The 16,290-nt window shown below is 42.1% G+C and overlaps 1 protein-coding gene across 1 annotated transcript in view; it reads right to left on the reverse strand.

Annotated features, from left to right (window-relative positions):
* Positions 1-9,311, reverse strand: part of grik3 (glutamate ionotropic receptor kainate type subunit 3) — a 61,430-nt gene extending 52,119 nt beyond the window's left edge. Inside the window, exon 1 of the mRNA XM_084710265.1 lies at positions 9,197-9,311. Coding sequence (XP_084566391.1) covers positions 9,197-9,311 — 115 coding nt within the window. The remainder of the gene's footprint in view (positions 1-9,196) is intronic.
* Positions 9,312-16,290: the final 6,979 nt, after the last annotated feature.

Genomic DNA, 16,290 nt, shown 5'->3' on the forward strand with positions numbered 1-16,290 from the left:
CACAAGATGTGAAAGGAAGAGGAGGTGAGTGGGAGGGAGTTGGGTGGGTGGGTGGGTGGGATGTAGAGGAGAGGGACCTTCTTTCTATCATCCATGTCGTGTCAGAGACGGAGGATAAATGAATTAATAAATGAACAAAAGTGTGACATACCGACAGTTTGACAGAGCTCAGCCTTCACAGTTACACCCAAACCCATAATTGGAGATAATATCCTTTTCTGTTCCTCTTTTAAAGTTTGACAGTGGCTGGAGAAGATTCCTTCTCTAATAGGCTCCACTCTGAGCTTGCAACACACACACTTGCACACACACACACACATGCACACGCATATACATACACCGGCACACACACACTGTGTTGGCCCTGTCATCTCCACAGTAGCTCATTCCCCACAGCTTGCTTTGAATATTGACGTAGAACGTGCAGGCTCTGATCTAGAGGCGCAGCTTGTGCCAGCCCTCATTAATGGATAGAAATCCAGCTCACAATCCAGATGATAGTCCCCTGGCCTTCAAAAGACCATGAGTTGGAGAAAAAGTGCAGTTCTTCCCTCTTTTCGTGTCATCCTCATCTGTTTAAATCTGTCCGATTTCTGCCCATTGAGCATGACTCAGACTAACCAGTCTGACAGCAACCAAATGTGGACGTGTTTTGAATACTTTTCACTTAGTTCCTTCTTTGAGCCTTGCACTGAGCACAAATGTAAACAGCAAATAAATACACCCACTTCTTTGTTTGAAGTATTTAAGTGACATTACCAAGGTTTGGTTCTCTTTGTCTCCATGCGTTTCTTCAGTAAGAGGCCTAGGCCCATTCAGGGTATTTACTCTTTTCCATATTCATACACACATTTTGACAAAGCAGAGAGGCTGTACAAAGTGCCACTACTGCATCCAGAAAGGCCAATTATTAAAGTTTTGGTCTAACCTCTGTTGGACATATACTATATAACTTCAGTCATAAATATAACATGTTAAATCATTTTTCTAAAGGACATAAAACTCAAATTGCCACAAGCTAAAAATGCCTCACAAATTGATTGCTTGTATTCAATCACTGAAATGCAAATGTATATTCACAATCTTTCGCTGTTTAAGTTGTTTTATAAAAAAGGATGACCTGGCAGCTGTATTTTAAAAACCAAACCTTAGTGAGACCCATCTGTGTCTAAAAAGCAAAAGGCCTGTTCATTATTTACCGTCAAACGGATACTTTTTCTCAATTTTAAGCCTAGTGTGACATTTGCAGTAGATGGCTTCAGACATTCAGAATATTGCTATTTCCCATCTGCGATGCCCTTCCTGTTGCCCTAATAGACTTCTGAATCCTGACATCACATTGGTGTGATGATGGCGGCAAAGCTTCTTTCCTGTCCCGCATGTTAAGTTCCGCTTTGGTGGTGGTGACGTTTTTGAGTAAAATGATGGGAGGAGATAACAGTTTTGTTGGAAGTGTGTATCTAAAAGACTCGTTTAAATCATGAGCCGAAAGAAAAAAAATGATGTTGACTTTAGAAGACTGCATTGCTGATAATTGTATGTGCCAATGGTTGTAAAATCATTTCAATGGAGTCCTGTCAACCATTTAAATAGTATGAGCTGATTATAGAATTATTATTCATGCAATTATCTTCATCTCAAGTACACTCTGTTTTCAGCAATTTGCAGTAAAACCTTTAGCTACCTAATTTATTGGTTTCAAAATCTGCAATTCATTAACAGTAGTCTGATTCAGTTGAATCAAATCTTAAAAGATGATAAGGAAGGAGTTATTTGTTTTCTTGGGATTTGGTGCTACTGAACCAACCAGCAGGCCTTTACTTTTCATAGGTCATTGGTATGAGTTTATTCAATGCGTTATGAATGCATCAAACGCAGCAAAACTTTACTATCAACCAAAAAAAAGGCATGTCACTATTTCAAGGCTTGATAATGAAAAACAGGATTAGGGAGAGGGAACAAAACACTTGAGTCAACTTCTCTCATTAACTCTTGTTGATGGAAAATTGATTGAGAGAATCAACGTCCTTCATGAGCAGTGGGGGAGGAGCCTTCGACGACATGCAGTGTTCCTGACGTTGTGTCACAGCCAATCACATTGTGTTCCTGACATTGCGTCACAGCCAATCACAACGCTCATCAGCGGGCACATGTCCGCCATCCCAGCCCCACCAAGGCTTTCTAACCGTACTTCAAAACGAACATTTGAAGTAAAACACCTTAGGGGACAGTACAACTGGAATCAATTCCTCTTTTCTAGCACATTCCAGGACCTAATTCCTACATGCATCCCTAATAGCTTCGCAGAATGGTGGCTTTGCTCCCAAGCCACCCACTATCCTTTGTCCCTGGCCCTCCCAGTCAATGATAATTTCCATCTTGAGTCCCATCTATCTTCTGTCTAGTCCGATGCAGACAGGCTGACCTCAAATAATTCTCAGGCCAGCGGTCTCTGTGGTTAACCACAATACACCCTGGGGGATGGTAAGACAGTGAAACGGCAAACAGAAACAGCATAGCATTCACTTAGGCCAAGGTCTGCTCTAGAGCGTCTGCACACAAAGCACTAGTGGAATCGAGGAGGCTTTTATTGTGTTAAGTAAATTGACAGTGGCGTCCAACCTCCCGGCTATCAGTCAATGGAGGAAGGGAGGACGGAACAGAAGCTCCAGAGGTATCTCTTACACTCTGTTATTGGTTGTTGCTGTTGCCTCTGGGGTGGGGGGGGGGGGGAGGTGCAAGACGGAATCTGGTAGAGGAGATCACAGTTTCTTTAGTGATAGCTATTCATTTGCAGTGACTGGAGCCCCAGAGAGGTTAGTCTCATCTGTTCCTTCTCTTCAGGGGGTAGGATGGAGGTGGAGTTTCTCTGAAACCCTCGCTCACCGTTGATTAGTAACCGATGCAGCGATTCTGGAGCTGCTTCCCACATCTCCAATTCTACTCTACACACACACGCGTGCACGCGCACACATTTACATAAATATTTGACATACATACACACATGCCAACAAACACACGTGCACGCACACATATTTACATAAACATTTTACATACATACACACACACACACACATACGCACGCACACATTTACATAAACACACGCATATACACACACGCATTCACACACACACACACACACACACACCGTCCTCCAGTCATGGAACCACAATACAGGCAGAACTCACATGAGCAGACATGACATTTGCAGTACCGCCCATAACAATGAGGCCCCGATTAAAAGGGCAGCATGACACTGCGCCACCTCCTCTGTACTGTGTTCCCTGCTAAATACAATTTAAACCAGCGCAGGCCACTGATACCTTGCGTGTCAAATCCTGATTATTATAAAAGGAGAAAAGGAAGAAAAAGGTCTTTCCATTGTAATGCCTGTGTAACTAGGGAGGACCTCAGTAACACTAGTTTACCCAGGCTCAATCTGGGCCAGGACAAGGACATGTTCTTAGGTAAATGGAGGGGAGGGGAAGCTGTTTCCCATGAATGCCATGCTGTTTGAAAGGTGAGTGAACAAAGGGCTCGCTTCATCTTGCTCGGGGGCAACTCACAAAAGACGCCGGCGTAGCAATGTGGCGGGTTTTAAAATTGAGATCAAAAGGTTCAAGCTAATTAACAAACTAAATAGGAATCTTCCAACCTTTTCTTTGCTATACTGTCTCTCAGTCACTCACCGCATTCAGGTGGAAATTACGGGTGTGTGCACACTTATGTGTGTTTCTTATGTGTGTTTCTTATGTGTGTACACTTGGGTGTGAGTGCTTCTGTTTGTATGTGCATGTGAAGATTTTTTTTTTTTCAGAACTAAATTACTCCTGGTGCTGAAATGTGGCAAAGGCCCGAAACATTTCTGCCAAGATGATAGTTGTAAGTAATGCTCCAAAGCAGCGTGACCCACAAAGAAAACGTCTTATGATCAAGGTTGGTCTTTCATAGTTTTAATGTTGTTTGACTTTTTCAGTAGAGCCCAGAGGAAACTGGGGAAGGGGGGGGAGAGAGTCAAACGGAGAGGACAAGGGCACATAATAAAGACAAATGGCTAGAGCATGAAATTTGATTCAGTGCCTCGGTACCGAAACATTGGCAAAAAAAAAAAAGAAGCCAACATTGACATTCATGAATATCAAAACACTGTCAAATCCAGGAAAAGCACACGTCCTGTTATAATGACATTTCAGTCCCAGGAGGAGACTGCTGGGATGGTCCAAAGATGGTGGCCTGATTCTATCAGTGACTGCTGTTTCACCTGCCTTTCACTCTCCAGTAAGGGTCAGAAAGGCGTATTGTTGATTTCTTCACAAAACATCTCTCTGGAGGGAAATAAATAAAATCACTCGGAACGAATGGAGCCACAATGGAAAAAGTCCACCTCCTTCTTATCACGCTGAAACCCAATGACCAAAGAATCTTCCTAACTTCTAAATTCAATTAGATGAACGGACAGCACAAAGGCAAAGCAACATAAGGGTATCTCCTTTTTAGATGTTTAAACAGTTATCAGGAGCATATGCTTGCTGCAGACCTTGTGCCGTGGAGCGCACACACTTTTGTATGATATGAAAACACCATCTGGTGTGGGAAGACTGCAAGGGTAGCGGGCACTGCTGTGTCATACAGTGAGATCGCTTTAGTCTGGATATCCATTTACATTAGTCTGCATTGAGTTACATTGAACAATCATTACTACAAGTCATAGAACTGAACTGAAGATGGAGAGACGAAAAGGTGCTCTCACTGAATGCAGATAAATCACACAAATGACTCTGGCACAACAAGGTAACACTTTGGCATGATAATGCACGCGGATATACTTCTGGAGTACTAATTCACCAAAATGGAGAATCATAAGAGGATATGATGCGCCTGAAATAGGACTCCAGTGATAAGGTCCTTCCTGTTGAGTGTGAACAGTGAGTCCTGCTGACAACGAGGACAGGTACACTTGAAGACAGAGCCCTGTGCAGAACAAAACGAACATCTGCTGTTGCTCATCAGCTATATTGTAGCTAATGATGAACCGCGTGTGTGCTGACAGACTGGATGGGATTGGATTGCGTACAAGAGGGCCCCTGTGAGACCAGACATATGTTTAGGAGAATGCTAGTTGAAGGGGTGTGTTATGAAGAGGGGGTTTGTGTGTGTGTGTGTGTGTGTGTGAATGCATGTGTGCAAGTGCACAGCGTATGACAACCAGAGAGACAGGTAGGCATAAAAAGGGTGTGATGCATTTCTACCGAATTGAATACAGCTACTGTGATTTCCTTCTGTATTTGTCTAAGCAGCTGAGTAGTGTGTCGGCATAGGTAAAACAACTGTTGTGTTGCATCTCCTTCAATCTTTCCTTTGGCCCACTGACTCGCAGATAGAGACCACTGAATCATACATCAAAGGAACTTCTCTCTGGATCCAATTCTTCTGTGACCTCTCAAAGCCTTTGTTCATACGCCCCGCGACAACTCCCTGGCCCCTCACTCTCCACCAACAGTCCAGTTCCTCCTCGCTCTCACTTCTGTCTGGGGACAGATTACATTAACATGAAAATGAAATATTCATTTCCACTCAGCAACCGATGGCCATCTTAATTTTGATGCAGCTTTTGATGTTGCACCTCGAGTTGTCATCTTTCTTCTTCTCTGTCTTTCTTCTGCTGCCTGTCTTCTGTGGTAAAATTCTCTTGCATGTTAGTCTCGGCCCCAACGTTTATAAATAGAATACCAAGTGCTGTTATGAGCTTTTGCGCAGCCTCTTGAAATATCTCCAGTGTCATTTCAGAGGACAAGTTTACATGAACCACAGTGAGGAGTATCTCAGCGAGTTTGAAAGCAGAGAGTTGGTGTGCTCTCTCTCTCTCTCCCCCCAGTCTGCTGTTGGGGCTAATCACATGACCAACATTTTCTGGTGTAGATAAAGAAAGCTGTCTGAAGTGGCTCGGCCATGTTTGAAGGATGAAGAGCGCGGCTGCTGGTACCGAAGTGAGGCTTCCAAGTGGTCGTATAGACACCAATGCAAGAAGACATAGACGTTCAAAATGAAGCCTGACTGTCGACTTCAAATAAAGGATTGGCTTATCCTAAATAATACATTTTCTCTCACCATAAGTCTATGTGTTATGTTTCTGGGTGAAATGGTCTTATATTTCACCTTTACGAAAGAACAGCTAACAAAAAAAAATACTATTTCAGTTCAAGGTAAATGAAGTCAAGTCCCAGAGCATTCTGAGTGACTATCTAAATGAGAACGCCTTAAGCACCTCTTTCAAGGAGGAAAAATAGAGCTAAGAAAATGAAAGTGACACAATATCATGAAGGAGATTGATTAACTGGCAATGATGAAGTACTTTAAGTATTAGGCAGATAAAGTAATTGATTATTCAATAAATCCCTGCCTGGCACTGAATAACCCAGTTCAAAAATAAAGAAGACAGGAGACCATAAATTTGTTTAATCAATCCTTGCTTCTAACGTAGATGAAAGAGATTTGGTTTATTTTCTGGAATTCAAGGTAATATGGAATTTGCAGGCAGAAATTGTATGTGATACTGATGCAATAATCATTTTCATGTCAGAGGCAAATTCTCCCTGCTGGAGTTAAAATCCACATTGGCATTTCACATATGCACTCTTTTCATTCATACAGACCAACCGACGGTTCTTTAAAATGTGCCATGAGACGCGATCAAAGTAAGGCTTCGTGTTTTGTCAGCTACTTTACCTTATGTCTTTGGATGCAGCCATGCAACATTAACTATCACATTATGCTAGTTGGCATGTTACTGGTCTGGCTTGCATTCATTAAGGAGATAACTTGATCATGTGTACTAGTGCCTACAGGACCTTCAATGAAGACAGGCAAAATCCCAACCAATCACAGTATTCCACCCAAAAATTGCACCTATCACACTGCGCCATCACATTATCCACTAATGTCTCGCCAAGACGAGATGAGAAAGTTAGGCGTGTTTGAAAAGGAAAAGCTGGAAAAAAAATGAAAAGGAGAGATCCGTTCCGTTAGAGAGACGGACAGAGGAGACTAGAAATAGTATTTTCTTTTCGACATCTACAGGCTCACAGAGAGAGCCTGATCGACCATCTGGCCTCAGTGTGGAGCGATGCACTGTAAAAGCACTAAAATCAATGGCGTCAAACCCAACTTGTTTGTCCACCATTACCCATATGGTGTACTTGGGAGAGGTGCTTAGCTACCTAACCAAGAGCAGTCAACACACAGGCAGAACCCCAACCCCACGGTCCCCAACCATACCACTCACTTCAATGACTACGGCATGGCTATGTTACATGGTGGCGTTATCACCGTGGTAACAGGTGCAAAGGTTTCGTTGGCTGTCGTGCACAAGCCTGAACGGAGCCCTCTAGTGGAGTAAAGACAGCCACGCACACACACACACAGTACCCCCCCCCCCCCCGAAACACACACACACAGCACCCACACACACACCCACTTGCAGCAACACATCCGCATACACTTTCACAGACTTTCACACTTTATAACAAGGTATCACGTTTGCCATGAAAGTTATGATTGGGAAAGGAACAATAGCGAAACAGTATTTGGCTGCTCACGGATCGCAAAGTGGATGGAGCACACACAACACACGTTCTTGTACACTGCAACCACAGAAGACATAGAAAAGGGATGTTGTCCTTATACATTTCCTTCATGACATCAAGGAACAGCAACATCCACTTGTACTGTATCTCCTTCTGACCCTTTTTGACAGTTGTCAAATAAGACTGACTCAAGAGTACAGAAATCCAGCCGCACCTGCTCTATCCCTCCACAAACAAAAAAGAACATTGGATGAAATGCTACAATGCTGCTGTTGCACATTTCAAGGTAAATTTGTCTCTGTGGCATTTCAAAACCAAAATAGGTCACATCCTATTTTATGAAACCATTAAATGTGGAACTGTAGTAAAACAAAGGTGCACTATTCATCTATAAAATTACAAAGAGATCACAAGTCTTCACAACTGTCAGTCTTGTTCCTTCTTCACTATGCAGCAGTCCATTCCCCAAACATGGGAAGCCTGCATAACGGATTGGCGATTCCTGAATAAGCCAGATTTTGTTCACTGGTCTGCTATAATTTAAATCAATAATTTATATGTTTATAAAACATATGAGCGCTATACAATTAACTATTTTGAAACCTGAGTCCACCAAGGTTAATTGTGATTCATACAGCTGAAATATGGTTAGCATCGTGTCAATAGCAAACAACGTATTCTAAAATTACCATTAGTTTAAATCAAGTAGCTTACAACAGTTCACTCAATCTTTAGTGCAAAGAAGCAATAGTGCAGTGTTGTAGAAGTAGTCTATTTTTCCAGGGCCTCATGCATCAGTTATCTGAAGCTTTGTGACGATATGTTAATGTCAGTTAATACCATTGTGAGGATTTGTCCTGCACGGCACAGGGCCACTTGTCAAAAACGATTTGCCTCGAGACAATAATGTATTGATCTTTCATTCTGCTCGGTCTCCACGCGGCACGTTTCATCGCATCGTCGGTCTCCGAATGAAAATCCTCACTTTATTTTCCACCTAATGATAACAACAGTATCACGTGCGGAGCTTTACTTTGTAACCTTGTGTTAACGAAGTAGCGGGAAAAGAGATCCATCACAATTATAGGTGGATCTGATTAAGAAAACTTTAAGATACTAACTGCACACTTTACATTTAGCCTACCCAAATTAATACGTAAAGAGACCCTTTTATCACATAAAACAATCACGTTTTCCATTTTTAGGCTACACATAAAACGGCTGACTTGATTTGAATGTCAGACATAGCCTAAATGTAGTAGCCTATGCAACACAAGTGCGCCTTAGGGGTCATGTCCAGGCTATCGCCCAATACTTTTTCTGAACAAATCGTATTATCAGATCTGCAATAGGTTATTAGATTCCTGATGTTTCTAGAAGTACTATGTTACATACCATTTTATATTGTATAACGTGGTCAAATCTAGGCTATCCTCTGAAATAGTAAGCACAAATTTAAAAAAGATTGCTGAAAGATGAGTCCGTAGGCTACCACCGTTAGTCCAAAAACTGCTGTTGCGCACTCACAGCCGACCCATTCCTGTATTATTACGGTGCAACTTTTAAGAATGTCACTGATGTTAGAACTTCTATAAAATTTACCAGGACTTACCTATTCGGATAACATGGGGCATCCCGCAAGAGTATTGAATCCAAAAAAGACTTAGAAGAGCCTTTGTCCAGTATTCCAATAACGAACTCCGTGGAGACAACCAAGTATTTCGCATGATTGTAAAGTCGTGGGATCCACTTTTTAAGATTCCAAAGACGCTTCAGAATTGCTCATCAAATGGATTTTTGCGATTGCGACAAATTTGCGCTCATTGTGCAAGGTGCAACATTCTCCCAGTTTTTTTTTTTCACCCTCAAGTCTCAGAACGGTTCTTCAAGATAAAGCTCCAGTTCCTCACACAGGAGGATCAGTGTTGCACCTGCGAACACTGGCTGTTGCAATTAGCCTGCAGGAGTCTCTGTATCCCCTCCTACCGTTGATGCTATCTGTCTGTTGGCTCAAGGACCACAACAACCGGTCTGGATTCCCGAACAATGTGGAAGGGAACTGCGCCTGCGGTACTGTGGGTCGCTTCGAACGTTTCTGTGAGCGCTTGGAACCGAAGGGGCTTGCAAATACGTTTCAAAATAAGCACTTCATTATTCATAGACATCAACGTCCAGATTTAGGATGTTTGAATATAACAATATATCGAAACCGAATACTTTTCAAATGTGAACGATATTAAGTCGTTCTGCCATAGAAAATACTTGAATTTCTGAAAAACAGTGGAGGGGTATCAAATTTGACATTTGGCTCTCTTTTGCGCAACTACGAAAATTGCAATACATAATTGAAACCTAGGTCCGTGGAAGAAGGTCTTGCATGGCTACATTTCAATGTCCATCAACAAGCAATTGACCCCTAGCTGGACGCACAGATGCATGAGTTGACGGTTGAGATTTCTAGCTGAGCGTCAAGAGCCTTCTTCTTCATTGCCACTAGAGGCACCTGAATCATTACGCATGGGGGTAACTACCAACAACATTTTGTATAATCTTTTCCTCAACTCCGAAGTCCCTTTTTCCTTGTTTGTCCCAGTGTAAAAAAACGACATTTGAAACTGAAACATTTTTATTGCTGATTAGCTTACAGTATGATAGAAACCGTGATGAATGGCTGTTACAACAGGCTCGTGACAGAACACATACCAAACGAATGTTCACAGCATCCTCCAGTTTATATTTGAACATTATTCAAAGTAAACGTCACGATGAAGTGATGAGCAACACGTAGATCAATACAAAGGTCTGTCAACAGTGCCTGACAAAAGTTTAATAATACATTTATAATAATACATTGTATTTATATAGCGCTTTTCAAGGTACTCAAAGTCACTTTACAGAGTCCAGCATTCATTCAGACACAGTCAAACCGGTGGTGGCACGGAAGCGTGGCTGCCAATCAGCACCTACCCCTCCGACCACCACCAAACTAATGCTACATTTATGGCTTGGTGGTATTATTTACATGGGTGGACAAAAACCAATATCTTCTGGCTGGGGCCATTGACAAAGCATACCTCTTACTGTATTTATTCTGGGGCTCAGTATGTGTCTCTGAGTATATTAAGCTCCCATCACTGCTCAGTGCCTATCTGTCTGTCCGTTTTTCATGGTTTATGCAGAGTTGTCTGCTTGCAAGCTGTGAAATATGATTGCATTCACATTGATACTGTGGCCACACCAAGCACTGAAAAAAAAGTCACCCCCTGTCCTCTTCTGTGCTGAAGGTGTGATAATACAGGGATGGAAGAAAGGAGTATTCATGTACTGTAGTAGTCTGTATAGATTTAGGTAAACACTGGCAGAAGGCTTTCTTGTGCCACACAGTATAAGAAGCAATCAGAAAGGTGGATGCTGGTCCCAGAGTCATAAAATAGGCCACTGCTATACATACAGAGATGTGTAAATTGCACTGGTCAACAGCAACCCTTTAGACATCACAAAAGTTGACAATTTTGTGTTTCTGTTAGAAGAGAATGTAGTAGGAGCTTAGTCTACAAACAAGTTTACGCATGTGACTACATAATAATGTTCAGAATTAACATAGTTGTTATGATTGACAAAATGAAATGTTTGTAGAGATCGGAGAAAAGTATAATTCTGTAATAATGTGAGGATGACTCAACTATTCAAAGAAAGCTTTGGTCTATTGACTTTGTTTTCCTGTTTTCAATGGGAGAGAAACATAGTGCTTATATCAGAGGGCAAGCGAGCGAGAAAGACTTGAACTAACTGCCACTGCATATTCATGTCTCAGGGAGCAGATTTATCGGGCCTTGGCACAATGTAAGGACTATCAATGTGAGTTATGTGGCCCTGCCCTCTCATTATCAAGATTCATTGACTTGCTGTTCTTTCAAATACAAAATGTACACAGCTTTAGCAAACAAGACAGGTCTGTTGGTGCCCTCTATAGAAGGACTTGTGACTGCTCTTTCAATCACCCTGACTGATCTACAGTATGGAGCTGATCTATGTCACTGATCAGAGCCCAAGTCATGTGCATGCCATCATGCTGGCTGTCACAGTAACCCAGAATCGTTTGTCGAGATATTAGATAGATATATTAGTTATATTCATTCACATTTTATTTGCAGTTTTTGCAATGATCACATTAGCAATAAGTCCTCAAAGTACATCTACCGAATTTATGTTAAATTGAGTGAAGAAGACAAATGGTCATAGTTTCTGCCAGCTCATGGACATGGTAGCAATGAAATATATTGAATGAGACTCCAAATATTCCTTCACAGAGGAAGAGGTAAATCCATCTGACTCCTTTTAAGCATGTCATACATTCAGACATGACGACCTCAAACGCCTGCACCAACTACAAAATGTCCACTCCATGAAATGATTGCGGTTGCGTTTATTAACTAGCAGACCGTGGCAATCAATGACTTGTCTGGCAAGTCAATCATAGCTAATGGCTCAGAAAACAACAAGTCTCCATTGTGAAAACTAAAAACATCGACAAGTGTTGCACTTAGTTGACGGGATTGATCAACACGTTTCGTTTTACTTTTCGAGTGACGCAAATAGAAGAGAAAGAAGCGATCAATGCTCAGAAGTTGCCTTTCAGTCGCCTTCAGTCGTCTAGGCCTGTGATTGGCTAGGAGAGCATGTGCAATCCAAGATGTTTCATTGTTCGTAATTATTTGAAGAAATTGCCGTGCTGCTATTGAACAGCAAAAAATGATTCATGTGCAACATTTTCCTCATTGATTTTTATTCTCACTTCAAGAAGAATATAAAAGACTCTACCACCGACTGGAAGATAATGTTGGAGATCGAACATCTCCACAGAACAAAAGGTGAATATAAACCTGCCAGAAATATTTGCTTTGGGTTACGTGTTTCTCGCTTGTCTTTGATGGAAACAACGTCTTTCAGGACAAGAGCTTCCAGACGTCTTGTCAAGTGACATTTGTTACACAAGCTCATGATTGGTTTTTATCAAAGGCCTCAAAATGGACTTTTCAAACAATACACTATTTGTTTTGTAGCACAAATGGAAGTTAGAAAATTTCAAAGATAAAGTTGACCATTTTATGTCTATAGTTTTATTTCTGTTGTTATAGCAATGCACTGTATTTGTTTTGTCTAACCTGTGTTGATGACCTTAAACTGTGCCCTTTTCAACCATCTTCAATGGTCATGGACAAATGTCAGTGTCATATGTCAGTGTGATTTGTCCTTCTGTTACTGAAGGGTGAATTAGAGTAATCTGGGAAATCTTTTGCATGCATTTTTTTATGGGAGCTTCCCGATTGACTAGTGCCCTGACCCTTTCTGCGACACCACACCAATCACATTTTGTGATTTCAGTCACAGAACATCCATGCTAAACCTAGAGTAAAAGATCTGTGGACTAGACATTGTAACAGCAGGGGGAAAAAAAATGGAGCTTAGGTGTCCCACATTACCCAATGTCTCAGAATACCCAAATCCACCCTACTAAGGTTGTCAATGCCAGGATCTCTCAGCGACTCTATCACAGTGGCCCATAATGCCCTTGCAGCTTTAATGGGTAGACACAGATAATTAAATGTCGATTTACTAACTTCCCCAGTAGCAGAGTCATATTTCAGCTTTCTTTTGTCTGTTGACAGATTGAATGTCAGCCGAGGCCTCACACGGTACTTTTCAAAGCAACGTGCCATGAGCAGCTGAGGATATGAGGAATTGGCACAATTCTGGCACCGATCACACCGTTTACCGTGGCTCGTGGACCGCCATAGCTGGGAGTTGGAGCCCGCTCAAGATGTATGTCCTCATCCGAATGTGTGTCGGGTGGTGTGTGGGAGTGAGGGGAGACAATCGCTAGCCTGATCAGTCATCCACACAGTCTGGAAGATGGGACAGGACTGCAAGGGGGATACAATCCAAACGTCATAGATGTGAAAGAGATACAGGATGGACCCATGCCTTTCCTTACTCTGAATTATTATCTTTATCACCATCGAGTCTTGATAGATGCTTGGATTCATGCTCGGATTGGTAGAGGCTCTTGTGATTTTTTACGGTGTACTGATGTGTCGATGCTAAAGAGTATGTATTGCCACAGTGATTTTGCATCAATCTTGAAAATGGCACATGTCTATGTCTTCCTTAGCACAGCTGATACTCCTGATGTCTGTTATTAGAGTTCAGCTGCACTGGCAGGAGGACACAAGGCTGTTTACATTTACATTGAGTCATTTAGCAGAAGCTCTTTATCCAGAGCGACTTACAGTTAGTACAGGGACATTCTCCCCGAGGCAAGTATAGTGAAGTGCCTGAAGGACACAACTCTCTCTCTCCTCTCTCTGTCTGTCTCTCTCTCTGTCTTTCTCTCTCTGTTGAGGAGTGCATCCAATAGCAACCAATCCTTCCTCTCCAAAAGGCCATAGTCCAAGAGACGAACGCTCTCAACAGGGTCCTGTGGTCAACAAGTGCAAACAGACACAACAAAATGATTATTAACTGCTCCCGTAACTGACCTCTGGGATACTGATCAAGAAGCTACTCATTTTCTCCAAACAGATCTTCCCCTTATTTTCTCTCTCTACAATTATACGTGACCCCAGTAAAACGGTGGCAACAGCTGAGCAGAAAGAAGTGTGACCAGAGGGGTCAAAGGTCACAGACTTACACTCAGGTTGTCATCAGACTGTGATTAGAAGTAATAGAACATTAAGGCCTGGACATTTGACCTGTCCTGATGGATATGGGGACGTGACACATATTTGCATACTTAATAGGACCTCCTCATAGCCTTTTGCTCTAAATTAAACCACACTCCCTCATCAACTCATCCCAACCTCTCATGATCGTTTAATTTCTCAGGAAGTGGATTTTAAGTGATGCTGGGTTTTTTGTCTATTGACTGAGCGTGCACACTCAAAATAACTTTAAAACCAGTTCACAAAAACATTTAGATAATAACTTTTTTCATCAGTCTCTAAACATAAAAGGCATCAGTAAAACAAATATGAAATGTGTTTACTATCTCTGAGAGGTTCCTCAAAATCCACAGAGAGAAACCAGCGGAGCCACCTATATCACGACATAAAACACACACTGGCAGAACCTCTCCCTCCAAAGACTTTGTTTCTGAGGTTATCTTCATTCTCCACTCATTTCACTTGAGTATACATCTGTGAGCGAGAGCAAGCCGTGGTGACAGCCACTGTCCGATTAGCGACTATGTCGGCTAACATTACTCAGGCAGTTGAGCGGGCCAGCCTTTGTTGTTGTTTACACTTTGTTTGCCCATCATTAGGCTTGGCAAGACTTGCTGCTGACTCCTTCTATATTAATTAAAATGGATATACAGTAAAGACATGACGCATGGCCCCCAGCCAGGATTGTAAAGTAAGACTCAATTAACCTGAATGACCCTGTCTAACACAAACAATGAAAAATTAATTATATGCAACATTCATCCCAGACAGGCTTAGTGAGCTCAAAAGTACCTTATAAATGGTTCAGTATGGGATTCCATTTTGTTTTTGTTTGAGGCTACCAAATCAATGGACCATTAATATTCAACCAAGAGGCATCACACATATAACAGATGTTGAGAGAGTTTGCAGTTATGGTCACTGTTTAGAAATGTGATGCAGCTTTTTAACCAAATATCCAGTCGTTTCTCTCAAATTTGTATTCTATTCAGAGCAACCCAGTTAAACTTCATAACAACTCATTACTCTTTTGTGAATGTGCAATACTGAAGTGTGTTATATTCTAGAAGTCAACCGTTGCCATTTTGGATGACAATGAGAACTGCAAGCGAGTTGAGACTGTCTATGCACTGCTGTTGTTGTGCAGTGCTGGGGTTGTGCAGTGCTGTGGTTGTGCAGTGCTGGGGTTGTGCAGTGCTGGGGTTGTGCAGTGCTGGGGTTGTGCAGTGCTGGGGTTGTGCAGTGCTGGGGTTGTGCAGTGCTGGGGTTGTGCAGTGCTGGGGCTGTGCAGTGCTGGGGTTGTGCAGTGCTGGGGTTGTGCAGTGCTGTGGTTGTGCAGTGCTGTGGCTGTGCAGTGCTGGGGTTGTGCAGTGCTGTGGGTGTGCTGTGATGCATGGTGTTGAATGTCAAACGTCATTCAGGATGACAACCCTGCAACTCTTGCTGTAGCAGTTGCGTGTATGCAGTGCATGTTCAGCCAGATATTAATGTACATGTGTGTCGCCGTTGGAAACAGCCCCACCTCCATACTCACACACACATGCAATGGGCCTTGCTAATGCTAAAACATTTTTGAATTTATACAATACAGCAATCCCTTGACTTTTGTGTTATCACATTGGCAGTTATGAGTAATTGCACCCTGCAGCATTGCCTTGCCTTGGACGACTTTTAATTATATTACAAAGTGCACTGTCTTCTGCATTAATGCTCGTACTGGTTTCTTGCATGATTGTGCTTGTGTTTCGTACTGTTTTATTATTTCACATTTTTTATATAATAAAAAAAGTGGGCTCTTTGAAACCTTGGGGCACATGGTGGCAGCAACATTTGTAGATTCTGAAAGGGATTAGTGTAATGTAATAATGAGCATGCAGATAGATTATGAGTTGTAGAAGGAGGTCTGCATTTTCAACATATGTTGAGAAGATACTGCTTCATAATTAGTCCACAGGCTTGGCAAATAGTGCTATAAAGGAGCTTG

Source organism: Hypomesus nipponensis, chromosome 2 (assembly GCF_054491055.1).
Source record: "Hypomesus nipponensis isolate SF chromosome 2, ASM5449105v1, whole genome shotgun sequence".
Taxonomy (NCBI): Eukaryota; Metazoa; Chordata; class Actinopteri; order Osmeriformes; family Osmeridae; genus Hypomesus; species Hypomesus nipponensis.